The 27,414-nt window shown below is 55.9% G+C and overlaps 1 protein-coding gene across 2 annotated transcripts in view; it reads right to left on the reverse strand.

Annotated features, from left to right (window-relative positions):
* Positions 1-5,558: 5,558 nt before the first annotated feature.
* The window catches only part of UNC5B (unc-5 netrin receptor B), an 80,142-nt gene continuing 58,286 nt past the window's right edge, over positions 5,559-27,414 (reverse strand). The window contains exons 2-17 of one of the 2 annotated variants that reach the window (XM_081158632.1): positions 23,700-23,924; positions 19,043-19,186; positions 18,468-18,571; positions 16,980-17,160; positions 16,117-16,284; positions 15,235-15,399; positions 15,002-15,034; positions 13,065-13,259; positions 12,345-12,734; positions 11,649-11,736; positions 10,372-10,540; positions 10,017-10,250; positions 8,864-9,013; positions 8,077-8,241; positions 7,105-7,286; positions 5,559-6,337 (exon numbers count right to left, since the gene is read on the reverse strand). In XM_081158632.1, the coding sequence (XP_081014758.1) occupies positions 6,172-6,337; positions 7,105-7,286; positions 8,077-8,241; positions 8,864-9,013; positions 10,017-10,250; positions 10,372-10,540; positions 11,649-11,736; positions 12,345-12,734; positions 13,065-13,259; positions 15,002-15,034; positions 15,235-15,399; positions 16,117-16,284; positions 16,980-17,160; positions 18,468-18,571; positions 19,043-19,186; positions 23,700-23,924 (2,759 nt within the window). In that variant the 3' untranslated portion in view covers positions 5,559-6,171. The remainder of the gene's footprint in view (positions 6,338-7,104; positions 7,287-8,076; positions 8,242-8,863; positions 9,014-10,016; positions 10,251-10,371; positions 10,541-11,648; positions 11,737-12,344; positions 12,735-13,064; positions 13,260-15,001; positions 15,035-15,234; positions 15,400-16,116; positions 16,285-16,979; positions 17,161-18,467; positions 18,572-19,042; positions 19,187-23,699; positions 23,925-27,414) is intronic. The other variant, XM_081158633.1, reaches the window with a different exon arrangement.

Raw genomic sequence — 27,414 nt, forward strand, 5'->3', positions numbered from 1 at the left:
TTGAAAACCAGGACTTTGGAGTTCCCAGTGTCGAGGTCCCCCATCCTTGGAAGGTTGTATCCAGAGCAGGGGTTATGTCAGAAACAGCGTCCCTTTGAGAACAGTCCCTCGGCTCTCAGGGCCCAGTTGGAGAAGGACTTGGTGTGAGATGCCTGGCCAGCCAGGAAGTGACATTGAGCTTGAGGGCAGCTTTTCCTTAAGGGATGGGAGAGGGGGTCGGGAGGGAGGAAGATGCCCTGCCGTGGGGAGTGGGAAGTGGGCGGCTGACTCTGTGAAGAGGGGCAGGGTGAGGCGTGGAGAACAGGCCGCCACCACACCCCAGTGGCTTGCGTGGGGAACTCTGAGGATCTAAAGATGAGGCCGGAGTTCCAGGATGGGTGGGTTGAGCCTTAGCAACCGCAGCGAGACTGTCTCAATAACAGCAAGGGCGGGAGCAGTTGGGGGCCTCCGCGGAGACCTCGTTAAGGGAGCCTGCTGTCCAGTGGGAAGGCCAGCATCAGTGTCAACAAAATGAAGCTCCGAACAGTTATTGGAAAAATAAAGCTATTTCATGTTTATACCTCGCGGGGTTGAGAGTCTTGGATCAAGTCCATTATATTTAAATATTTACAGGTACAAATATGTTTGTATCTGCATAATTCCTGAGAGGACATGTAAGTGTAACAATGGCCTCTTTCGAGGGGGACTGGGGCAGGGGAGGGAGGGAGGGACGGGGGTTGACTTTTCATCTATTCTTTTGTACCTTTTGAATTTTTTAATACCATAGGCATGTATTATATTTCTACTTAAAATGGGTGAAAGTTTTTTTAAAAATTGTTAAATGGAACTGGATGAGGTTTCCCTGTGTCTGACCTTAAATTGGGCTTGAAATGGACTTTCTCTCAAGGCCCCTGGTGGAGGAGGGGGCAGCCGGCTGCCCTCCCCACCCGGCAGCCCTCAGGGGCAACAGCTGGTAGCCTGAGTTTGCTAGTCGTGCCTGGCCGGACGACTGGCTGGACATGTGTGCCGGCTTTGTCACCTCACTGGGCGGCCACTTAGTCACAGGATGGGAACCAGCCCCTCTTCTGCTCACAACTGGATTTTCCTTATATACTTCTGGGACTATGACGGAGGGGGACCCGCGGGGTGGGACTGTCACGCCCCTGCTCAGAACCAGGACCCCCCATATTATGGAACACCAGCCAGAGGGCCCTTGCTGAGCTGCGGGTCTAAGGCCCACACTCATGGATGGGGAAACTGAGGCTGAGGGAAGGATGGTGACCTGCACAGAGTCATAACTAGAACTCAGGGGCCCTGCTTCCCAGGCCAGAATTCTGTGAACCCCAACAAAGGGCAGGTGACAAGGAGGGGCCCTCCTGCTTAGGCGGTGGCAGAGGGCTAGGGGATTTAAATGGGAACCTTTAACTCCTGGGAAGACCCCAGACAAGCGCCTCCCTGTGGGAGCTACTCGTATAAAGTAACTGCCCACCCCTGACTCTGCCCCCGCCTCCCTGGGCTGCTGCTCCCACCTCAGACCACATCCCCCATAGCTGCCTCCACGCACACGCACACGCACACGCACACGCACACGCACACGCACACTGTCCCCTCCCTCCTCTCCCTCACTGACTGACCCACTGGAATGTGCGGGTCTGGGAAGCAGGGAATGAGGACAATCTGAGCGGGTCAGGCTGCATATAAATGTGCAAACGTCCCTCCTGCCCCGATAGGCCGCAAATCCCCAGAGGACTGAGCCCACAGGTGCTCCCACCCCCAGGGCGGCAGCCAGGTGACACCTGATGCACACCCCAGAGACACGGGGCCCAGGAAGTCAGAGTTGGCAGGGCCTACAGGTGCCACATACTTCAGAGCATGAAAAGGTTAAATGGGGTCCCATGGCCACATGGGTCACCCTGTATGAACCCGAGGAAACCAGCTCCTAGGGTGGGACTTCTCGGAGCCTTGAATGTGCTGATGAACGTGGTGGCTCTCCTGACAGGCCAGAGGGCGCTCTCACCATAAACTGAAGAGCCCACGGAATCTGCTCAGAGCGGGCAATGCATGGTGGGCAATGCTGGGACCAGACCCAGCTCACCAAGACCTGAGATCCACAGGACAGAGGGACCAGCTAAAACTGTGCATTAGAAATAAAAGCCCCCTCAACACACTTCCATCAGTGGGAAAATGAACACCAATGTGATTTTATTAGAACAAGATCCTTTCCTGCCCCCTGCTGGAAACATCTAGTAAGTATATGAATCTACGATCCCCATGGGAATGGCACCACCCTCACCCTAAGGCACTCTTGTCCAGTGTGTAACCTGCCCAAGCGCACGAGACAGCCCTGGGGCCAGTCACCCGATCCCAGCTGCTCATTCCCTTTCTGCCTGCACGATTTCTTATGTCCCAGGTCAGTCTTACCTCTCAGCCTCAGCCCCAGCTGGGATACACCCTTCTAAACTCCTCACAGGCACACAGGGACACTGGGGCTTCCTATCGTCCCTCCCGCACATCACCGAGCCCATGGAAGGCCCAGTGACTGACCCCTGCACATGGTGCTTTTGCACTGAGAGCACTGACTAGGGAGCAGGGCCTGAGATCCAGAACCAGCACGGGCTTGAACTTGCTGTATGACCATGGGCAGTCCTTGTCCCTCTCTGGGTCAGCTTTCCCTTCTGTAAAATGAGGCACTGAGCTTGATCCTTTCCAGGAGCTCAGAGTCCTGACAGTGACCTCCCCATCCCCCCAAACCCCTGGAGTTTTGAGAAAAATGGGAAGGTCATTCCCAATTGCTGACAGACAGTCTAGAAGACAGCAGAATATAACCTGGAGTTTATTAGACTAGGAAATATAATTTATTTCATAAAAATTAATTTTGTTACAATAGGAATGCTAAATGTTATTTACAGGTTGTAGTTTACAGAATAAACAGAGATGGGATGGGGGCCATTCCTGCAGCCCCCAGGCGGGGGGTCCAGCCCTTTGCCCCCAAGAGAGCTGCTCCCTGACCCCAAGCTCCTGAATCACCTTCCCTCAGAGGACCTGCTAAGGGAACTGGCTCAGCTGCCTGGTTGCTGGGGGAAGGGGTCCGAGGGCCCTGGATCATCCAAGAGATGGGAGGTTCTTACGCTCTCAGAAGGGCCCCTGCCCGGGACTCTGGATTTCGGGGCACTTCGAGAGAAGGCAGAGGGAGAGGCACGTAGAAGATACACCGACTGACCCTGTGGACTCAGAGAGGGCAGCAAACAGGCACACCAGCCTCTGCATGTCCCAACTTGGGACTCGAGGAGGGCACACTCACACAGGTGGCGACATGTTTCCGGAGGGGAGCCCTGCTGCACCCATGTGTGAATAAAAGGACACACACGCAGAGCACGTGCACACACACGTGAGCACAAACACACCCGAGACGAGAGAGACAGACACCCGCGCGAGGCCACACAGGCCCTGCAGCGGTACCTAACCTGCGGCCCTCGGTGCGCGGGCACCTGGGGCTGCCTCGACCCCACCCTGAGGGAGCAGCGCGGGGATGGAGTTGCAGTAGCCTCAGTAGACTGACGGAGCCAAGAAACCCTTCTTGGCTTTTCTCATAAAACCGGACGGTAAACCTTCCCAGGAGGCTCCAGCCAATTGGTTCCGTGCGCCAGGCCCTGGTACATAATTTCTAGAAATCAGATTGGAAATGGGTGGCCTGGCCTCGTCCACAAAGAGCTCTTGTCCCAGGCACTGAGCAAGCTTCTGAGGGTGGGGCAGGCAGACCACAAGAACTCCTACCCACTAGGGTTCCCACCCATAGGATGACAGTGTCAGAACCCAAAGGGCCTCAGGCAGCAGCTGTGGGGCCTTCTAAGTACTAAAAGGAAATGAGGCTCAGAGAAGGCAATCATATTGCTGAGGTCACACAGTTTAATGGCAAAGCTGAAGACTGAGCGCTGGTCTGCAGGCTGCTCGTGGGCATTTTAGAGCCTGTGAGGGAAGGGCACTGGTGGAGCCTTGGTGGCACTGGTTATACTGCCCTCAACTCCCAGCTGTCACCCAGGCCCTGTGGCGTGGGCTAGGGATGACCAGGGAGGCTGAGCCCCAGTGAGCAGGAAGGCTGGCAAGAAGGCTCACGGCCTTTGCCTGAGGCAGCATCCACTTGGGCCCTGGGGTCCCAGCCTCAGGAGCCCACCCCTGATGCAGGCCTGTCCCCTTCAACAGTCCTGGCACAAGGACTCCTCTCTCAAACCTCTGAACAAGACCCCATCTGCCCACGGCTGACCCTCACCCTGAGGGGTACTGTGGGTGGCAGGGAAGCCAGGCTGGAGATGTTGGCTGGGACTGTAGTCCTAAAACCTGCTTTCCTTCCTGGAGCCCAGACTTTCAAAGGCCAGGATGTGCTCAGGCTGGTCCCAGCGGCTGCTCATGGGCCTGCTGGGGCAAGCCCTGGGGTCAGTGCCCAGAGCTGTCAGGGGAGCTGGCACTTGCTTTGCCTGGGTGCCAAGGAGAGGCCTTTGATGAGGTCTCTGTGCGAGCTGCAGGAGCCTGGTCCCAGCCATTGTTGGACAGCTGAAAAGGGATGGGGACATATCTCTCCCCAATTAGGGACCTTGCTGGCCCATCAGGACATCCTGAAACAGGCTGGTGAGGGGGTGCCAGCCTCTCCACTCTGGCAACCCTTCTTGTTCAAAGGTTACCTACCTCAAGTTCTCCCAAACTACAGAATGGGTGAGAGGAGGGAGGGAGGTGCCTGCGGAGATCAGAGTTGGGAAAACTGCCCTCCACCCTCTCTTCCACTCTGGGTGGGCGGAGGGCCTGCACAGCACAGGCAGGCCACCCACTCCCAGCCTCCCAGGCTGCAGGACTGCTGCTAACACGCTGCACACAACCACACCGAGGCCCAGAACAGGCTGCTGCTAGCGAGGCCCTCTCATCCGCCCTTCTGTCTTATGGAAGGAGAAACAGGCTGGGGAAGGGGGAGTCCTGGACTCCTGGGCGTCAAGAGAATGCCAACCTGCTCCAGCAACCTGTTCTAGAGGCTGCTAGCAAGGCGGTGTCAGGCTGGCCCCACCTGAAGTAGAGAAGTGTCCATGGGGGACTCTCATGTCCCGCTCCTTTCTCTGTCAGGGTCCACTTCTGGGCCTCATCTCTCCAGGAGCCACCAGATCATGGCACTGGAAACACTCTCCCTGGCACACAGGGAGAAACCCACCCCACTCCAGAGCTCAGGGCTCCTTGGCTTTATGGATTCAGTGGCTGCTTAAGGTTTAAGAGGGAAACACGGCTAAAACCCCACTGAGCCTGTACAACTGGGGAAACGGAGGCCTTGTAAGAATAAGATGGGGTCATTAGCAGCAAAGTTCCCTATTGAGTCTCCGTCCCTAATTTGCTCTCTCTGCCTCTGTCTCTGTCTCTGTCTCTGTCTCTGTCTCTCTCTCTCTCTCACACACACACACACACACACACACACACACACACGCACACACACGCACACACACAGGCTCCTGGGCAGAACCATGACCACGCCCACTCATCCACACTCAAGAAAAGAGTTTTCTATTTTTTTGTGTTGTTTTTCTTTTTCTTTTTCTATTTTTCTTAAAAAGGACTTATCCAAGCATCTGGATAATAAATCGTTGGCGTTTCCTGAGAAACTGGGCTTTTCTTTCCCTGCGGTTTTGGTGTTTCTCGTCTCGGAGCCCGCGGGGGCCTCAAGCCTGCCTGCTCTCCCTCCAGCGCGAGGAGAAAGCCGCGTGTCCGAGCTGGGCTCCTCCTCAAGGAGGAAAACGGTGCGAAGGGTGGGGGGGCTTGGGGAGCAGGGGGAAATCAACAGCTGAGGCGGAAAATGAACAAAACTACACCCAACTTAACCCAGAGGTCCCAGGGCTGCAGGTGGAGGGAGGGGTGGAGGGAGGGCCACCCCCTTGCTCCCCTATCTGCTTCTGGAGGCCCCAGCACTACTCTGGTTTCTGCATGAAGGTCTAGGGCCAGGAGAGACAGCAGGGGTGGAGAAGGAACACCAGGTCCTCCGATACCAGAGTCCATGGAGTTCCTAAGGCTGGTCGTGGTCTGGGGGTGGGGCAAGGAAGGAGGAGGGGTGACTCCGGCTATGAGCTGGGGCCAGCGGAGGCCGAACTGCCCCCACAGGAGGCTGCCTGGACCTCCCTGCACCTGCCTCCTGCCAGTCCCTACCAGCCCACAGTCTGGGGCAGCTCAGCAGTCCCCATCAGTGGCCATGGCCACCAGCATCTCGCTCTTGCCCATCTCCTCCAAGGCACTCGCCAGGCTGTTGAGGTCCCCATCATCCTGCTGAAGTGCTTCCCAGAGGTCCAGGATCACACCCGTGGGGCTTGCTTTGGTGGCAAAGTAGTTCAGGTACCTGGCAAAAGGAAGAAAGATACTGGGCTGCCCGAAAGCTCACCACCTCCCAGAAGCCTGGGCGTAGGGAGAGCACTGGGAGGTGGAAAGACTGCAGGGTCTGGGGTCCCACAATCTTGGGTCTGTGTCCCAGCCCTCTGCTTGCAGGCTGTGTGGCCTTGGGCAAGTCATTGCACCTCTTTGAGCTTTAGTCTCCTCAGCTCTAAACTGGAAACTGTCTTGCTCACGACCGTTCATCATCTCATTATCATCATGGAAAAACGCAGGCCCGGGGGTGACTGTCGAAACCCAGCACTCCATCTTCTCTTCCTCCTACCTTCATTCCCTGCCCGATTCGTCCCACGTGCTCCCGAGAGCAGGAAGAGAGCCTTGGATATCTCTGTAAATCCCACCCATTTTTAATAAGATGTCTTAAAAGTGGCATCCGCTCAATGCAGGTCTATTAAGTGGTTTCTCAATAAGTATAACATCATAACAATGATGATGATTATTGCCACTGCATTTATCCAGCATTTTAAGTTCCCCAAAAGAGTTTTGACACCAAGCTGTCTTCTGTCCCTCAGCAAGCATTGCCAGCACCTGCTCCGTCCTGGGCACTGGGGTGCTGTTGGTGCTCACCCCTAGTGGTGCCTGGCCTCATCTGACTGTCACAGGCCAGTTCTATAAGCACAACGCTTCTCAAGCAATGGGCGTCTCAGGCTTAGCACACTTAGAAGGGAGCTGGAAGTGGGCCACAGTTGGGTGGGCCAGGCCTGTCCCAACACTCACCGGTCCATGGAGAGCTTCTTTGCCAATAGGCGCCAGTCATTGCCCCGAGAGTTGGGGGCGTCCAGGCTGTTGCATATCTTCTGGCGGATGGACAGCGGGATCTTGAAGGCATAGGGTCCCAGCTGGGTGGTGAGTGTGCTGCTGGGGGCAGAGCAGAGGGCGTCCAGGGAGCCAGCAGGTGTCTGGAAGGACAGGGGGTAGGGGTGAGAGGGCCAGAGGATTCCCCCGTGCACGACGCTGGGCATCTGCGCCTCCAGACTTCCTGTCCTGAAACTATGAGCTCACGGAGGCTCCAGTCAGTCCCCACCTTCCCCGGAAGGTGGGCTCCTGAGGGCCAGGGCCGCATGCCTGACCCCCGTCCCTCAGGGGTGCACCATGCTAACCTACTGCCCAGGGTGAACGCTAATGCAGCCTCAAGACTACAAAGCCATAAGGAGTCGCAGCCACAGTTTGCACATGTGGAAAATGAAGTCTAGAATGGGAAGTGATGTGCCTGTGATCACATGTCAAACTGGTGGCAGAACTAGGCCTAGGCCTATATCCAGTGCTCTTTCCACTGCACTGCCAGGAGGGTCTAGGACCATCCCCTGGGTGGCTGGCTTTTGGGGACCTAAAACCAGACTTACAGTGGTGGAGAGCTGCAGGCTTGGGCCAAGCAATCACCTAGTAAAAGGTCGAAGGTACTGGCCCCCCCTAAACCCTACTTTTTATCTCCCGGGGGGAATCACTGCATTTGTCTCCCTGACGGCTATGAAAATTTAGTGAGATAATTTAGGTCACTTGGTATAGTACATGTTAAGCACAGGGTTGGCACTCATCAAATAGTAGCTGCTGGCAAAAAGTGACCAAGTCCCAGCTTAGACTTGGGGGGTGGAGTTGAGGGGGACATGCCTTTGTGGGAGATGCGGTTCCACTCGGGTGTGGGGTGAGCATGGGGTTCTACATGCTGCACCCCAGCCCTCCAGCCCTCACCTCTGCCAGCGTGGTGTGCAGCTGGAATATCTGGCCTTCCCCTTCCACCTGCCGCACACAGATCTTGCAGGTGAACTCTGTGGAGGCCAGGCTGTGCCTCTCCAGGGTGAAGGTACAGTGCAGGGCCTTCTGGCTGCCACTCCAAATGTGATAGAACGGGATCTCCTGGGGAAGGAGGGGAGTGTGGGTCAAGGAGACAAGGCCAGCCTGCCCTGGCCTCGGGAAATGGAGGCCAGTGTCAGGGAGGGCTTGGACCGCTCAGGGGGACAGCTCAGGCCTCTCCACCCAGATGGGCAGAGGAAGAGCTGGTAAAGGGCCCTTCCACTGAGAAAAGGAAGAGGAAGGCACAGGTCTGAATGTGAGTGTATGTGTGCGAGTGCGTGGGGGCCTGGGGCTGGGGAGCCAATGGACTCAGCGGTGTCCCGGGTGGGTGAGGGCAGAGGGATGTGACCATTGTAGATAAGTCTGGACAGTCTGCCAGGCAGGAGTGTTCTCAGAGGTGGTAAGGCCTCTCTGAAGGTAATATGGACAGACATTTGTGCATGGGAACGTGTGATGGGGGGAGTGGGAGTGGCTGCGATGGTACTGAATGTGGGATATGCCTAAGGATGAGGGGAGGGAGCGTGGCGAAGGGGTGGGAGGGAGATGGAGGGGCAAGGCTGCAGGGCCAAGGGAGGAGCAGAGCCTGAGAGGGGGAACTGGTCTTCCCAGGGCAGATCCCCCAAGTGTACCCCACCCAGCCCCAGCCCCAGCCCTAGCCCCGCCCCTCCTGCAGCCCAGCCCTCACCTGGTATTTGGCCAGCAGCTTGCTCCTCCAATGGGCATGGGGGATGTCGTGGAGGGAGAGGCGCAGGTTATGGTAACTGTCCTTAAACAGCAGGGGTTTTGGCTCCTCCACGAGGTATCCGCCCAGGGTCCGCTCCAGCTCCAGCACCTCCTGTGGGTCGAGGGAGGGGCAACAGAGAGAGGGAGCCCATCATATTTGGCCAATGGGCCTTTTCCTACTGCAAGCTTGGGGGTTGGGATAGATTTAAGCAGAGGGAACCAGGCTGTAACGTTGAGGGCAGAGACCCAAAGCTGGACATTAGCCAATGCCCCAACACCAAGAGATTCAGGTTACACGACCATTTCCCAAGAGTCTCCAGCCCATAGGCCTCCTGGAATTTCAGGCCAGTGTGGTCCCAGCAGGAGACACTCGTTCTCCCATGAAGCCTTTTCACCTCTGTTGCATCAGTTGGCAATTTAGAGTCTGAGACAAGTCACATGAGGCTGGGAGAAAAAAAGAGTTGGGAAAAGTGCACCTATAAACAGGTGTCCTCCAGGTGTATGCCCCTGCCCACTGGACAAGTTCCAAATTCCTTGGCATGGCCCCAAGAGTGTTGGGAAGCTGAGCTCTGCCTGTCTTTCCAGCTCCATTTTCTCCCTCACACTCAGATCCCCTGCACACTCTGGTCACACGGAGACACACCTGCCTTTGCAGAAGCTACTCTGCCTCCTGGAATGCCCTGCATCCTCTATCCGTCACATCTACTTGCCCTTTGGAGCCTGTCAGCTCTGCTGTCAAGCCTTCTCAGGCCCCCTTGCCAACAGCCCGGGCCCTGAAAGCCCCTTCCAGGCTGGTGCGCCCTCAGCCCTCTGGAAGACCACCATCAGGGACCACCCGTCTGTATCCCACCTCTAGCCTGGAGATCGGTAGGGGCAGGACTTGTGCCTGATTCCTCTCTGTATCTCGAGAGTCTGATGCTATTTCAGTGTTTGAGGAATGAATGAATGAATGAATGAATGAATGGCTGAATGAGGCTGATGGTGGTGGAGGGGTGCCTGGAAGGTACCATGATCTTGAGGAGGGGGATACTAAAAGGTACCATGCAGCTAGCTGGCTGGGGGTGATGTACCTTCAGTGTGCCAAAGCTCTGTGGGTACCTGTGGCCTGGCCTTACCTTCAGCGCTACAGGTGTGTCCTCCAGGCAGTAGACCCTGAGGCTGTACTCCAGGGATGTGCAGAGGGCTGGGGCAAAGATGGCCAGCTGGAGCCGCTTGATCGCTGAATGGGAATAGGACTCACCCGTGAACACATAGGTGCCCAGCTGGTCTAACAGGATGTGGCAGGCCCTGGCCTCCAGCTGGCAGTAGCAAGGGGTGTCCAGGGTCTCCTCATCCAGGGTCACCACCTCCTGCAAGGTGAGAGTGGGGTGGGGTAGACAGGTCACAGTCAAGGCCCTGAAGGGGTCCATCCAGGTTGGGCCAGGGGAAAAGGAGGCAGGTTCAGACGGCACCCCAGCTTTGGCTCCTCACCTCCCAGTGGCCCTGGTGAGCCTGGGTCTTCAGCTGGAAGATCCAGTTGCTGGCACTGACTTCGGCACAGTGGGGCACCGTGAGAATGACGGGGCGACATAGCAGGAGGCCTGTGGGTCCACAGGTCACCGAGGGGCTCAATACTGTCTGGGTCCCTTCCAAAAGTGGGCTGGGGACAGGAGGGAGGCAGTGAGGGGAGGCCTGAAGAGCTAAGACAGGGCTTAGATGGGCGCTGGGCTCCAACCACTGTCCCTGCTCCTGGGGTGAGAGAGCAGGTCTCCATCCCTGGGGCTCCCAGAGGTCAGGGGTTAAGGAGAGGCAAAGAAATGGCATAAATCTTCAGATTACTTCCAGGTTTTTGCTGTCACACTATGACACTCTCACAGCCAAATCTTTGCACACATTTTCAAAGATTTTGCACTCTTGGAATTTTTTTTTTTTTAATTTTTATTGATTTCAGAGAGGAAGGGAGAAGGAGAGAGAGAGAGATGGAAGCATCAATGAAGAGTCATTGATCGGCTGCCTCCTGCACGCCCCTCCTGGGGATCGAGCCCACAACCCGGGCATGTGCCCTGACTGGGAATAGAACCTTGATCTCTTAGATCCTAGGTCAATGCTCAACCGCTGAGCCACGCCATCCAGGCTCTCGGAATGGTTTTGGTAGATGTTGCTAAGCTGTCCTCTGGAGAGCCAGCACCGCTCTACACTCCACCAGCTCGCCACCAGGGGCTGTGTGCCATGCTTTTGCCAGCATGAAAGCATTATCATTTGAAAAATATCTTTACAAATTCATGAAGCAAAAAAACTCCCAATAGCTCACGGCTGTTTGAATTATCACTTGACTACAAATTAGGCTGAACAATTTCTCATAGCCTATTGGCCACTGTGTGTGCGTGTGTGTGTGTGTGTGTGTGCGCGTGCATAACATTGTGTATAAATCACTTGTTCATGTTCTTTGCCCATTTTTGTGCTGAGATGTTCAGTTTTTCTTATTGGTCTCTAAAACCTCTTTCCATGGTAAGGAGATTAGCCTTTTGTCACATTGTAGCTAGTTTGTAAACTGCCTTTCAAGTTATATGATTTGTTGTGCTGGTTCTGCAAGTTTTAGATGTGGACATAAGAAGATCTAGCAATATTTTCCTTGGAGGACTAACTCTGGCCTTAGGATCAGGCTTAGAAGGGGGGTAGGTGATGTCTGAGCCCAGGGTAGGCAGGCAGTAGAGAGAGAGGAAGAAGAGGGGAGCAACTTGCGCCAGGGCTGGGGTCTCTCTACTCACAGGGTGTTTTCTGCCTTGTTGATGAGGAGGTACATTTCGTAGAACTTGCCCTGGGGGATGGCTCCATTGGGCACCAGCAGGCTGACCCCTAGAGGGAGAAGGAGGTCAGCAGGGAGGGCTGAAGGGAGTCCAGGAGCTTAGAACAGGGGATGGGAGGGAATGGCCCCAAACTTGTGGCTGGGAGAGAAAGACATTTCTTGAGCTTCAGGTGGTCACCACCAGGGAGTGAGAAGATCTGGGGACTGGGTGCAAGGAGAGGTCAGGCCACTGACGACAGGGGCCTCTGGCGTTGAGGTGGGGTGTAGGGATGGGGGCAAAGACCTATGCTGGTTCCAGACTTGGGTGTGATGTTGGGTAGGTGTTAACCGCTGGCTTTGCAACAGGAGATAGGCACCCTGCCCTTTCTGATGCCCAAACCTAAGACAGCACTGTAGTTTTGTTAACTTACAATGAGGTATCCTCCCCCACTTAACAGATGAAGAAACTGAGGTTTAGGGAGTGACTGGGCAAAAGTTCCCCTGCAAAAGTTTTCCTAGTGAGGAGGAGGCAGGCCTTGACACCAGATCTTCTATTTTATAGTCACATCTTCTCCATCTGTGAAAGGGGATCAGGGAAGGCCTATCTTCTGCTGGGTGGTGCTGGGGCTATCCAGGGGATGTGCCAAAGTCAGACTGACAAGCAAGCAGATGGACCCACCTGTGCCGGGGATGCTGAGCCTTCCACCCAGGCAGCCAAAGGTGCCACTGACGCTGCTTCCCGGGTCACGGGGCAGGCCCAGGAGCTGTTGGGAGCCGAGGCTGGCGCTGCGCAGGTGCAGGAAGTGGCTGTCCCGGGAGAAATCACCAGGGTAGGTGCCGGGCGGCAGGACTCCCAGAAAGTCAGCCCGGTCTGGCAGGCCTGACCCGGAGCCGGTGGTGCTGGAGCTGTAGACCTTGATCTTGAGGCTGGGCAGGGGGTCCAAAAGAGGCGAGTTGGTCATGGGGATCTTGTCAGCCGAGTCCTGCAGGGCGTACACGGGCCCGCGGTAGATGCCAGCACTGGCTGTGAGGTCCGGAGGCACAGAAGGGTGTAGGAGCTGTGGGTGGTCTGCAGGGGTGGGGACTATAGTCAGACCCAGACGTGCCTCATGGGCCCAGTCCCACATTCTGCTCCTGCCAGGGTCCCTCCTGTTGCAAAACCCCACCCAAATGTCCAGCTGGGAAAGGCTTCAAGGACTCACCAGCCTGGGTTACCCCTCTCCTTTCTGCATCTCTCTAATCCAAACCAATCCACATAGTCATTTCCAGAACAAACTCTGAAAAAGACCCAGGACCCAGGAGGGAGGGGAGAACCCCACTCTGGTCTGTCTGGTCTGTCTGCCATGGCCCACTGGGTGCCCTGTCCCCACCTGCCAACCAAGTGTTCCCAGCTTCTTACTGGGCCTTGCAGTCTTGAAGTTGACTGGGTGGAAGCCTCCGGTAAGGGCGGCGGATGAGTCGGTGATGTTAGTGTCCAAGTCGCGGCAGTTGCGGCGGTAGACCACCACCCCCACCACCATGAGCACAGCCACCACCACGAGGATGGACACCACGATGCCGGCATACAGCGCCACATCCCCCGAGGACTCCAGGACTGCAGGGACAGGAGGGCTGCGTGAGGGGCGGGGCAGAGGCCCAAGGTCCCTAGGGAGGGGCAGGGCTGGTGCCCTAGTCTGATCCCTGCCACAACAGGCTGGTGACCTCAGGTGAGACCTCAGTAAGACCCCTATGAGCACCAGTCTCTATAAGTAAAATGGTCCCAGAACCTCTGCCCTGCTCCCTCTCGTTGTGGCAAGGAGAGGCCAAAGGACTCACTGCTCACTGCTGAGGAGGAGACAGGGTCTGTGGTCAGTCATGGGGGCCACAGTTTGTCTTGTCAGAGCTGGGATAAAAACCAGAGCCTCACTTGCAGCCCATGGCAATCTCCAGGGGACTAGAGGGCCAGGTTCCCAGCAATGTTTGCAAGCGGCAGCTCTGACCCACCCGCCTCCCACCTGTGCTGAAGGGTGGGAGGTGGGGGAGGGGCAGGATGCGGGGCAGCAGGAGGGGAATGAGATGCAGGGCAACAGGGTGGAGAGGAGGTGAGCAGGTGGAGGGGAAGGAAGGGGCTCCCTTGGCTACACTCCCCTCTCCCAGGCAGGCCACTGGGCTGGAGGATACCCAGCTCTGATGGGGGGCAGGGCAGGCTGCTGCCAGCTGGAAATAACTCCACCCAAGATCAAGACTCAGGGTCTAAAGGAGGCTGCCCAACAGCTTTCTACAGTGATGAATGAAGACATTCTATGTCTCCACGGTTCCACAAGACAGCCACCAGCCACACATGGCCACTGAACCACTGAAATGTGGCCAGTGAGACTTAGGAACTGAATTTTAAAATGTATTTAACTTAATTAAGGCAAATATAACTTTAAATAGCCACACATGGCTAGTGGTTACCACACTGGACAGCACAGGCAGAACAAAGATAGCTGTTGTGGGAGCTCCAGCCAGCACCTGTCCACTCTCTCCCCTCCCTGGGCCTTCAGGGAGGTAAGCCCACCTTCACTGCCTGGATCCCTTCAAAGCCCCAGTCCCCTGGGGTAGGCCTGAGCCTTCAACCAAGTAGAGTATGATGTCAGCCCACTTCCACCCCTTCTAGCTCCCCCACTGGCCTCAGTAGCCCTCAGGGCTGGACCTCTCTGGGGGCTTCTACTCCCTGGGCTGGGCTCTGCCTCCCAGTGTCCTGCTCACCACTGGGGGCCACTAGCCTGGAGATTTACACTCTAATCAGTGAACAGCTCAGCCCCCAGTGAGCTGGGTGAAGGGCTCACTGCTGATATGATTCCAGAATGATTTGGAAATTGTTTAATTACCACAGGCCAATCTCCCCAGGCAGCTTTACTGCTCCAGTGTTAGTGCAGTGCAGCCTCTAGAACTAGAGGCCAAGCCCCTCGGGGGTACAGTGTGGGGCACCACGGTGGACAGGTGTGGGCCTGCCCACTGGCCCTGTTCCAGACAGGAAGGCCAAGGGGATGGAGCTAAGAGCAGCAGATTTGGCCAGGAAAACATTTCAGTTCAAACTCGGCTGGATCCCTGGATAAGTCCCTTCTCTTTGAGACTCAGCTCCTGCTCCTATAATGGGAGGGTCAGGATGATGCCCTAGGTCTTTCTGTCGGCCGAGGTCTGCCTGTCTGCATGTAATGGAGGCAGTGACACTCGCAGCATTGGGGCCCGGGAATCCTGAGGAGGGTCGTTGGGGAGGCACCTTCAACTCACCCTGCCCTGCCCCCCACACCCTGGAAAAGCCAGCCAAGGAGAACCCCAGAGGAAAAAAGACAGCCATGAGATGGGACTTACGGTGGCTTTTGGGGTCACTTAGAGTTTTCTTATCTGTCGAGGGAAATAAAGGGAAAGACAATGACATAGGTGGCAGGGAAAGGCGGTAGAGAAGGCGACGGAAAATGGCACAAATGAGATGATGGATGTGGTGGGTGGGCAGAGGCCCCGAGGGGCTGCTCTGCTGGGGGCTGGGCACTGAGGCCTGGGGGTACGGCTGGGGGTGTCCCTTATCTGATTTCCCAAAGACTCACTTTGCATGCACAGCCCATCGGTGCAATTCTTAGAGTCGAGCAGGGTCCCGCTGCAGTCTCGGCCTCCGTTCTGGGGCGGGGGCGCCATGCACTCTCGGCTGCGCCAGTGGGCACACTCGGTGCTACAGGCCGACCACTTGCTCCACTCTGTCCATGCCCCATCCACTGTGGGAGCACAGCACATGGCACATGGGAACACATGCACATACAGACACACGCACACAGTTATGCGCACAGAACACAACCATGCACCACGCAGGCCATCCAGAGAAATCCAGGCCACATCCACACAGCCCCTCACCAATGCACAGTCAGATACACCAGGTGGACAAAGAGAACACAAGTAGACGCATAATGTCACTCACGCAGATGCAGCCCAATGCACAAGTACATACACAAGGATACAAATCCAAGAAACATCACACCACTCACACAAACATGTAACCAGAGAGCACACAGCCAGACAAACAAGGACAGACATACAGATGGAGAAGCAGTCAAAGACAAAAGAAGAGGATTACGGTTGGCAACCATGCTGTGCCTGACAGGTGCAAGAGCACAGCCTCCCTAACTCGGGGCATCTCTGGGACCCTGGCCAGGGGGCTGGCACCCTCGGCTTAGAGGGGAGAGAGCCCACCCCTCAGACTGCAGCTCAGAGCCTCTGCCTCGTCTCTCCAGCAGCCCAGGGAAGAACAAAAGGTCAGAGGTCATAACATCTAGTCCAGCCTTTCAGCCAGCTGTAGGCTCTGGGACAAGCACCTGCTGTTCCCCACATGGGGAGAGAATGGCTGTCCTGACTGGCAAACCCCACAGCACAGAAGACGGCTGGGGGCTGGGTGAGCGCCTGATGTAGGCAGGGTATCACCTGGCCAGAGGCCTTACCTGGGCACACAGTGGTGCAGGAAGTCTTCTGGAAGGCCTGGCCCTCGCAGAAGGCGCCTCCGTTGAGTGGGGTAGGGTTGGTGCAGGTCCGTGTGCGCTTCTGCCAGCCGCGGCCGCAGCGGTTGGAACAGGGTGACCACTCTGCCCAGCTGGACCATCCGCCATTCACTGCAGGGGCAGCGGGTGTCATCCCATTGGCCTGGCTCTGCAACCCCATGGACCCCCAAACCCCATCCCTCCACCCCTGACGAATCTTCTGCTGAGGCTGGCCCTTCCTAGTTGGACGCCCCCTAACTGCAGGGTTAGGGGCTCAGATACCAGCAGGCAGACCTGGCTGCAGCCATCAGCACCACAGGGAACCCTCGAGGTCACTGTCTATTCCCCATGCAACGTCAGACGAAAATCCAGAGAGGGCTGACTCCCAGGATCCCCCTTGAGTAATGGGGGACCTAGTATGGTGGTTCTTTCTACAACACTCCAAGAATCTCAGCTGTGGCTCCACCCCTCCCACCCAAGGGGACAGCAAGGAACAGCCTACAGGCCCGGCCAGCAGACCCTAACTGTGAGGACAATGGGCTTGGGGGTGGGGATACCGACTGGGCCCTGCTCCAGCTCTGACTCCAAGAGAACTGGGTCTTCTTCAGGGACAGGAAACGGCCTAAGAAGGGGACCCAGGGGTGCTTCACTTGACCACTAGCTTTGCTATGTAACCTTGGTGGAGGCACCTCTCCTCTTTGACATTCATCCTTCCCACCTGCTCCCCAGGGTCCTGGTGGTGTCCTGTGTAGGGCGGGTCAGGGGCCATCTAACCCTGGGCCCTCCCCGCTCCCTTGGCCATGCCCGACCCCCACTCTGGCCCACACCATAGACGATGATCGTGGCGGTGGTGCTGCGGCGCTTGGCCACGATGTTCTTGGCCACGCAGGTGTAGTTGGCGGTATCCGACAGGCGCGCCTGGCGGATGATGAGGTTGTGGTCAATGGTGAGCAGGAAGTTGGTGTCCTGGGTGGGGTCGATGATGTCCTCATTCTTGAGCCACTCCACCTGCAGGGACAGGGTTGAGGGGCGTGAGGACCCGGGGCCTGCTCCCCTGCACCCTGGGAAGTGGGCCCTCTCTGGAGTGTTAGGGAGGTCAGAACATAAACAGGACAGCAGTTTTATATCCATGTGCTCCCATGGTGGTGACACAGTGAGGCGGGGCCTCCACGAGCCAGACACGGTGCTGAACATGACAGAATGCAATGGTTAAGACGACCACCCACCAGCTGTCGGCCTTAAGAAGGGACTTCCAATCAGCCTCAATTTCATCCAATATAAGATGCAACTTAATAGCATCTGTCCTGTAGGGCTGTGGGATTGAATGAGTTAATATATGGTGAGTGAGGAGCAGTGCCTGGCTCATAGGAAATATAAAGTAGCATCTGCCTTCATCACAACTGTTCATCCTGACTCCCTCAGCCAGGGTGAGAGGCCTGGCAGATGATTGAGAATATGGTCCCTGGGTTCAAATCCCAGCTCTCACACTCACTAGCCAGGTTACCCTGGGTGACCACTTCATCCCTCTCAGTGGTATTTTCCCAGCCATAACCCAGGGATGATGGCATCCACCTTGCAGGGCTTCTATGAAGACCAACATGCCAAGTGCCCAGCCCACATGGGAGCCCAATGAGACAGCTATCATACAGGTGTCTGTCTGAACACATTTTGTAGATGAGGGCACGGGCTGGAGGCAGCTAAGTGGTTAGAGCAAAGTTCTGGGGTCAGCTGGGCTGATCCCAAGATGGAAACAAAGGGCCCCATGTCCCTCAATCCCTGTTCTGCTGGTATCCCTGGCAGCAAAGCTGAGCTGTTCCCCATGCCCTGCTCTAACTCCTGGACCACCAGTGCAGGGAGTGGGAGAGGCAGCCTGTCTGGAACACAGCAGGGGTGGCGAGAGGGGCTAGGTGGGCAGGGGGATGAGAGGCTATATGGTAAGGGGGAGGGGTGGCCAGCTTGTGGGACAAGTACACACTCAGAACATGCATTAAAACCCTTTGGTGTCCGTAAAGCTTAGCCTTGGGTCCTGGGTGGGGCAGGGGAAGATGGTGTATACAGCTACTTCCCTTGAAGGAGACAGCCTGCGGCCTACTCTAGGAGCCTTGGGGGTTCTTGCCCCAACTCTCCCTCATCCCATGGGGTTGAGCCTGCAGAGAGCCCAGCTGGGGTCTGGTGTGTGCTGAGTCCTGTGGAGGCTGCAGTTCCTTCCTCTGTGAAATGGGGAGGACTCTGGGAGCCTGAGGCATCACGGCTGGTGGTAAATACCATGCTGGTTGGCCTCTGCCATGTCCAGCATTCCCCATGTCCCCACTCACCTCAGCCACAGGCACCCCCTCTGGTGGGCGGCATTGCAGCAGAACCTCGTGGTCCAGGGGTACTTCCTTGCCCAGAGGTTCCTGGTCGAAGTTCTTGCGCAGGTCTGGGAAGAGGGAGAGAGCAAGGCACGGTCAGAGAGGAGGACAGTCTGGCAGAGCGGGAGAAGAAAGTGCCCCATTCTAGCCACAAGGTGGCAGTGCACACCAAGGGAATATTCATGGAGACACGTGGCTTTTACTTGGGGAATATCCTAGTCTCCAAAGTGGAGTCTTACCGGGTGGAGTTGTGGGAACAGGGTTCCCTCCCTGACTATGGGATTCTAAGCACATGGTAGTCTGGGGTGGTGAGGAGGCTGGCGGCTTCCTTAGAGAGACATAGGTGAAAACTTTGGGTCAAGGGTGGTCCAGGTTCTGGGTCTCTAAGTCCTCTCTGAGCTGGTATCCATGGGCCCTAATGTCTCTGCGGTGGGTGTCTTCAGCCAAGTACCCCCATAGATGTGGAATTCCCTCTCCAGGATCCACAGGGAAGGGGAAAAGACCCAGGGAATGGAGTGGGTGGTGTCAGAGCGGCGTACATGCGATGCGGACATAGGCCCGGCGACTCTTGGTGGTGCCTGCAGAACTCCAGGCCACGCATTGGCACCAGTAATCCTCCAGCCCAAACAGTTCCTCCACCTGCTGTCGAGACACCTCGATCTGCACCTCTCGCCCCCGCAGGCCTGGGAAGAGGAGAGGGACACTGTCAGGGGGCAGGTCTGAGGACACAAGACATAGGACACAGCATCACGACATCTCTCTCCTTTCTAACCCGAGTCTTTTTGGCTCTTCAGCCAAGTAGCTCTCATTTCCATCTAGTTTCTCGTCTCTTCTGCCTCCACCCTGACCCTAATCACCAATGCAGCTCACCCGGAAATTGCAATGACTAAAACAAGCCATCTTTTCCCATCCAATCCACTTTCTCCTCTGCAGCCAGTGTGTGCTCTTCAAAATGCCCAAACGGCATGTCATTCCCTAGCTGTGTCTCCAGTCCTCTCAGCTTGAAAACCCAGATCCTCCGCCTGGCACCCAGGCCCTGCACAGTCTACTCACTATAGCCTCACTGGGTGTCCTCCAGTCCCTCATGTTACCCTGGCCCCTATAGCCACAGGGTCTTTGCACATCCAGTACCCTGCCTGGAACTCTTTCCTGTCCCCTCTGTGTTCAGTTAACTCCCAGTCAGCTTTGGGCTGGGCCTCACTTCTGGAGGGAAGGCCCCCTGATCCTGTCCACATCCACCTGCTCTCAAAGTACTGCTCAGTGACCCCCTCTCCCCTCACACCAGACACTGCTCTGTGCAGTTATCATTCCTGCCCAGCCTGATTTCCTCCCAGCACCGACCACTCTCTGGAACTGCATTACTTATTGATGTGTTCTGTTCGTGTGTTAACCGTCTATCTCCTGCAAGAGGATGAGGAGGGGCTTTGCCTGTTTACTGCTGTCGCCTAGAAGAGAGGCTCACCACACACCTGAAGAGAGCACGTGACCTCTCCCTGCTCATGGCTCAGGAGCCTGTGAGGCTGGAGCTGAAGGGAGGACCCTCTTCCTGGGAGCCCCCTGCCAGGACCTAGAGGCCTCCCTGGATTACCGTATCCACTAGCCCATAGACAGGGAATCACTCACTACTCACTCTTCTGCCAACTCTTTTTTTTTTTTTTTTTAAATATATCTTTATTGATTTCAGAGAGAGGAAAGGAGAGGGAGAGAGAGATAGAAACATCAATGATGAGAGAGTCATTGATCAAGCCCGCAACCAGGCATGTGCCCTGACCGGGAATCGAACCCTGATCGCCTGGATCCTAGGTCGACGCTCAACTGCTGAGCCACGCCCGGCCCGGCTGCCAACTCTCTCTTGACAAAGCCTTCTATGCTCAGGAAAAAAGTGAGCCTTCCTGGATTAGGGTACTCATCTGAAGCTCCTCCCCAAAGCCTGTGGGAGAACTGTGAAGACCCCCTCCTCCAGGAAGCCCTCCTGGACTCATCTGTCTCAGAATTCCTAAAGCTGCTCCTCCTTGCCATGATGTGTCCCAGCTCACCCCTTTCTGGCTGTACATGGGTTCTGTTAAGCCCCTTGAGGGCAGGACTGTTGATTGTATACATGTACTTGGCATGGTGATTAAGTGTAAAGTTAGACAGATGAACAGGTTTGAATCCTGGCCTCACCCTCACTCTCCAGCAGTGTGATCTCCACTAAGTTACTTAGCCTCTCTGAGCCTCAGGTCCCTCATCCCAGTAAAACACTCAGGGTAAACTCTAAATGAGTCACGGCACTTACTTGGCCACAGCACACAGCTCAAGCTGGGCACAAATCCACTCTGCTGGGTCATCTGGATCTTGTCCAGACCCTTCCTTTTACATTTGGAGAAACTAGGACTCAGAGAGGGCAGGTGGCAGGCCCAAAGTCCCACAGCAAGTTGCCAACAAAGCTGAGATCAGCAATCTTGGTGTCCTGCCAGGTTGGACCTCTGTCCCCTAATACATGATGTCTCTCTGGACCTCTCCCAATACAGTCATTGCCTTAACACTCCTGCATCATGGGTGGAGGGGCTTACCCTGGGGAGCCCCTCCTGACGGCCAGGGTCCTAAATGGGAGAGGGCTAGGGTGTGCTGTCGGGGAGTACCAGGAGGAGAGAGGCTACTTTGGGGGTGGATGGGTGGGTTCTGCCTGCTCACAGTGGCTGCCTGGCGTGCTGGCTGGAGGCGGGAGAGCAGGGTCCCTGACCCTCACTTTCCAGGTGGTGAGCCTGAAAGTGCTTCCTCTCAAGGGGACCAGCCATCCAGAAGGTTTCAGCAACACCCAAAGTTAGACAGAGGGAAACCATTATCCTGGGCAGCCTGACACCTTGGTAATGGTCCCAGCAGGCAGAGAGGATGGTCAGGCTTTTGGTCTCCTAGACGTGGGCCCCAGCACCGGGTGTCCTTCCCAGCGTGATGGCGGTGAGGCAGGAGGAGCCTGGCCAGGACACAGCACTGGGCTGCTGCCCCAACCTGGCATGAGTTGCCACCAGTCCTGCCTGTCCTGGCCCAACGCTGTCATCCTCTGTGTTTTCAGGCCTCAGAGAGCGCCAGGGAAGGCCAGGGGTGGGAAGCAGGAGGCTCAATCCGTACCAGCCACACTGCTGCCCAAGGGACCACTGTCCATTCTTTGTAGCTAATAAGACAACAGTGCCCCAATTCCTCGGGCTGGTGGGGCTTGCGTGCCTGGTAGCAGGGGTGTAAGAGCCACAATGTTACTATTGCTCATAATCGCAGGGGCTGTGAGGGTCCCCAGTAGGGTACACTGTCCCCTTGCTCTGCCACAACCCCACGGCTGACCTCTGATACAGGCCAGAGGGGCTCAGGATAGAGAAGGAAGGCCAAGTTTTTAAAGAAAGACAAGAAAAACCCAGAAAGAGGGCGGAGGAAATAGATATTTATGGAGTGCCCGCTGGGTCCTGGCACTGAGCTTAGCGCTGTGCAGGAACCACCTAGTTCCATCCTCACCAGGACCTTCCAACAACCTCCCAGTTTACAGAGAGAGGCATGAGCTCAGAGAGGTCGAGTGACTTCCCCAGTATCCCTCAGCCAGACAGTGGGGCCAGCTGGGGTATATTTTTTCTTTTAAAAATTCCTTTTTTTTATTTTTAGATTTTGGGTGAGAATGCAATTCCAAGTCTATTTTTAAATGTTCTTTTAAAAGTTTGGCAAAATGTACATGATATAAAACACCATTTTAACCATGTTTAGTTCAGTGGTATTAAGTACATTATGGGGTATAGTTTTAAGCCTGGGTGGTTCTGAAATGTGTGAGCTTTTCACAGAAAAACAGAAGTTGGAGGAGAGAGAAAGTAGGAGAGAGAGTGAGAGAGAATGTCAGAAGGGACAGAGAGCGAGGCGGAAGGAGAGGAGGGAAGAAAGAAAGAAAAAGAGCGAGGGTGGGGGGCCCTGGCCCACGCTGCTCAGTGGTTAGAGCGCATGTTCGATTCCCAGTCAAGGGCACGTACCTCGGTTGCAGGTTCAATCCCAGGCCCCAGGTCGGGGCCTGTGCAGGAGGCAACCAATCGACGTGTGCCTCTCTCACATCTCGCCCTCCCTCTCCCCCTCCCTCCCTCCCACTCCAAAAATCAATGGGAAAAATATCCTGGGGTGAAGATTAACAACAACATAAAAAAGGGGGGTGGGGAGAGAGGGAAAGGGAGAGGGAGATGGGGAGAGAACATAAGGGGAAAAGACAGAGACAGGGGGTAAGAAGGGAGAGGCAGGCATGGAAGGAAAGAAGAGGCCAGAAAAGGAGAAGAAAGGATTGAGGAGGAGACTCCAAAGCACAAGCCCAGGCAGGCACCGGGGCCAGGGAGACGCCTTGAGCCTGGGCCTGGCTAAGGCTGCTCGACACTGCGGCCTGCGGGTGACCAGCAGTGGGTGGCCCCCTCCCTGTCCTGAGCCCTAAGGGTTCTTATACTGCAAATAGGCCTGGGGACAGACAGACCCCCACATAGCCTTGGGGGCACCACTGGGGCAGGCCAGGCTCTGGGAGATGTGAGGAGCCTGCCTGGGCTCTGTCTCCTGTTCCCCACCCGTCAGAAGCAAGGGTCTTACACTCCATACACTCTCCTCTCTCCCTGGGGTTTGGGTTACATCCTGGCACCACCACCTCTATGATTATTTACTTAATATTATCAACCTTCCTTAAATGAGAACAATTAATTTCTATGAGGGAAACATAGTATTATTACTATGAATGGAAACTATCACTCCCCTGAAAGGGAGAAGACCCGTGAAACTAAGGATGGTCTGGAAGCTTGGTTAGGCGCTGCCAAGGCCAGGGCTGCCAGACACAGCAGCTCCTCTTTGTTAGGGCGCACAGCAGGCGCTGGGGTGCTGGTGAAAGAACCCTGGCCCCCGACTGGACTTGCTCCCTCATATGAGCAGGATGGAAAGAAACTGGAAAAGGGGACAAGCGTTCAGCTCAGCAAGGGATTAGGTGCTATCTGATTTGATCACCCAAAGTCAGGCTGGGACAAGCGGCCAACCCTTGGGGAAATACTGATCCAGGGTGAACCACAGAGGGGAAACTGAGGCCCAGAGGGGTGCCATGGCTTCAAGAAGACTCCCACAGAGTCTAGGATGAAGTGAAGCCCAGGACCCAGTGTCCCTGACACCTCTGGGCCTGGTAAGTCTCAGGTGTCCTGGGGTGACTAGGCAAGTAGGGTGGCTCACCGGTGGCCTCATCCCGGCCCTCCTGCGTGACATGGTCATTCTGGCTGACCCACTCGCCGTTGCACTTGAAATAGATCTGCGTGGCAGGGAAGGCGCGGCAGCTCAGTTCCACAGGCTTGTTCTTCACGATGTAAGCGTCTTGCGGCTCCTGGAGGAAGTGGGGCAGCTGCTCGGCCGGCGCTGACGGGTAGGAGTCAGGGAGCACCTCGCTGCCGGAATCAGTGCCTGTGGAGGGAGGGAGGGAGGGCTCTGTGAGGCGGCAGGCTGGGGAGGCCAGGGGCACCCACTGATCCCCCAGGGGCCCATGGCAGAGAGAAGGGCAGCCGGAGACCTGCTAGAGATGCCCTCTGTGACCCGGGCAAGGTCTGGCTCCCCTGGGCCTCAGTTTCCCTATCCTGCTCTGCTGTTAGGAGGCTCTGCTGTGAAGCCAGTCCCAGCTCTATGATGCTATGTGTGATCTTCCTTACAGATGGAGAAATCAGGGTGACCTGGGGAGCAGAGGTGACCCATCAAAGCAAGGACACCCCTACGGCCCTCCCCAGTGTCTCCTGTACTAGCCCTAGTCGGCCTCCCTTCAGTTTCCAGTGGTGATACCACAGTACGTTCGAGGCTGGAGCTCAAACCAGGCCAGCTCTGCCCCGAAGCCACAACTGCCCTTTGCAGCCTCAGCCAGCCAGGCTGATGGAAGTGGGGAGAAGATCCAAGACCCGCAAGGCCATGGGGTAGGGCGAGGTAGGGTGGCTGCACCAAACCTGGGCCCCCTGGTGCAGCCTGGCGGGCCTCCTCCTCCAGGAAGCCCAAGGCAAGTGGCAGCAAGGAGGGGCAGGCTCCCTCCCCAGCAGCCTCCACCCTGAGACTCCCTCCTTTGGTCTGGGGCTCTGATCCACCCCGTAGCCGGTCCCACCTCAGCCAAATCCAAGCACTCCGCCCTAAGGATGAGGAAACTTCAGGGCTGGGAACACAGTGGGGCTGTCAATCTCTTCCCTGAAGGGGCCGAAAAGAAACCCTGGCTGCCTGCCTCCCTGGAAAGAACAGCACCTCAGGAGGTGAGACAAACAGGAAGGGAGAGCAGCCAGCCACCCCCAGGGCAAGGATGGGGGGAACCAAGCCAGGCCAAGCTATTGGTTCACAATCCACTTAGGAAAATTGACTTTCCAATGCCAAGCGCCAAATGATCAGGTGGCTGGGGACGCGCGGTAGGGGGCTTGTCCTCCTCTGCTAACTGCTCCAGAGGAAACAACACATTAAGCTGCAGGGGTGCCCATGTCTGCCCCGCCCTCACCAACCAGCTAAGTCCCCGTCACTGTCCCAGCGTTCCAGTGCCCTGGGATCATGCGCTTGTTGGACAGAGTAGGCAGAAGCATGGGTTTCATGGGCTCCAGGCTCTGGGCTGTGTGTGTGTGTATGAGAGAGAGAGAGAGAAACCGACCAACCCCTGGGAGAGAGAAGGAAAACCCAGCAAGAAGAGATGTGACTCCAGCTCCATCCAGTATGTACTCCAACCTAGTCATTTCATCTCTGAAAATGGCAGGATAATACGAGATAACTATGCATGGGTGCCTAGGAGGGACTGAGCACACGGTAGGTACAAGTTACTGTATTAAAATAGCAGCTAATGCTCAACCTACATTAGGTGCTGTTTTCAATACTTTACTGAAAACGTACCTAACTCTTGCAACAACCTTGTAAAGAGTGTTATACTAGTCCCCAGTTTATAGATGGGGAAACTGAGGCCAGAGAGGTTAAGCAACTTGCCCAAAGGGACACAGCTCGCAAGAGACAGAGCCAAGGTTTGAATGCAAGAAACAGACTTCAGTGCAAGAAACAGATTTCAGCGCTTGAGATGCTTGCCCAGGGCCCTATGCTGCCTATCACTGGGGCAGCTCCGTACGCTGGGTGTCCTCTGAGAATCCTAATAGACTCTGACATTGGCTGGGACTCTACAACTGTGGGGCTCCCTCACCAAAGGTCCAGTGAAGCTAAAAACATCCTTCCTGTTTCGAAACTGAAGGTTATCCAAATGAGGGAAGTGACTGACCCAAGGCCAGCTGGGTTTTGGACAGCTAAACTGGGAGTGGCAGGGGGATTCCTGAGGCCAGGCCAGGGCTCCCCGATACTCACTTCCCTCAGCCAGGCAGGGAGACACTTTCTCTGTAGGTAAACGGTAGCTTCTAGGGCCAGGAAGCTTAGGCAATTGGTGGTGAGATGACATAGTGTCCAGGGAGCTGGACACTGGTCTCCCAGTGGCCTGAGAGCTGGTCACTGTGACTGTGGCCTTTCCATCAGGGAGGGCAGCTCTAGGGGGAACAGCTTGGAGCCAAGAGGGCACGTGGGCAGCAGAGAACCTGCCAGGCTCCATATCCACCTCCCCCCACCAGCATCCTGTTCGATCTCAGGACTGAGGGGTTTAAGGCAAGGCTCAGACTTTAGGCTCAGACACCCCAGGGTCTGAACCGGCCCCTCTTGGCCTCATGGACCTCATCTGTGAAATGGGGGGACTGGACCTCCCTCTTGGGGGCGGCAACCACGAAAGAAGGCGCGTGGGAGCCTCTGAGTGCAGTTGTCTGCTCACGCTACCTTCTAACCACATGGCCCCTGCCCCCAGGTGATGGCTTCCCTGGCTCTCTGCGGCACTGCGGGCTGGGCTTATGACAGTTTTATAACCCTAATGCGGCTTATTTATAAAGCAGGCACGGACGAGACTGAGGAAAGTAAACATTAGACATCCATTAGTGCAGCAGGCCCCGCCCGCCCTGCCCCACCCCTCCTCACGGCCCTGGCACAAAGATGCATGGCTGGCCTTGGCAGGAACGTGGTTGGGCATCCTCAGGAGTACCTCTGCATCATGGCAGTGCCAATGGCTCTCCACATAGCTACTGCCCCCTTGCCAACATCCCCATCCCACGGGTGTCCTGGAGGCAAATGCTCCCAGGAGACAAGAAGAACCAAGGGCCGACCTGGGATTCCTCCCCAGAGGGGCCACTGGCAAACTCCAGGCAGGCTGGCACACAGGAGGTGCTCAGCGAATGCAAATTAAGTAAAGGGGGCCTAGGGGCTGCCTCCAGGGCCCAGGTAGCTGCTGTGTTGGGCCCCTGCCCTAATTGCTGGACGCTTCCCTTCCTCCTTGGCCCTGGCTCGGGCCCTAGCATCTGAGGGATGCTAGGTGTCTGGGATGAGGGCCACCTGAGCCTATCTTCTGGGAGCCAGCTTGGAGAGAGCAGAAAAGTGGAGTCTCGGGGTTCCTGGGTGCTTAGTTTGCCAGATGCTGTCAGAATGTTTCATACAAACTCACTGAGCCCACATCAACCCTAGACAGAGGGTCCCAAACCTTTTTGGTCCTTAGTGTCTTGGCAAATTTTACCCAGTAATTTTTCTGGGTAATTTTTACTGCAAGGCCAAAAGAAATTCCTAGAGGTTCTGTTTATTAAGTAGTTAGATCCAAACAGTGTTTGTGTGTGTGTGCGTGTATGTGCGTGTGTGCATGTGCACACATGCATCCTAACACTTTAGTAGCCATTTGAAAAAATAATACACATAAATTGCAAGAGAAAAAAAATTTATATTCCATTTCTAAACAGCCGCAGTGACTTACTAATGGGGAGATGTACACCTGTGGACATCGCATAGGTTCTCAAATCTTGGAATCAGAGTGGATGCTGCCACCCTTGTTGTTTGTCTCAGAGTACTCCCGAATGCCCAAGTCCCAGATTTGCAA

The sequence above is a fragment of the Miniopterus schreibersii genome (genome assembly GCF_964146895.1).
Source record: "Miniopterus schreibersii genome assembly, chromosome: 14".
NCBI lineage: Eukaryota > Metazoa > Chordata > Mammalia > Chiroptera > Miniopteridae > Miniopterus > Miniopterus schreibersii.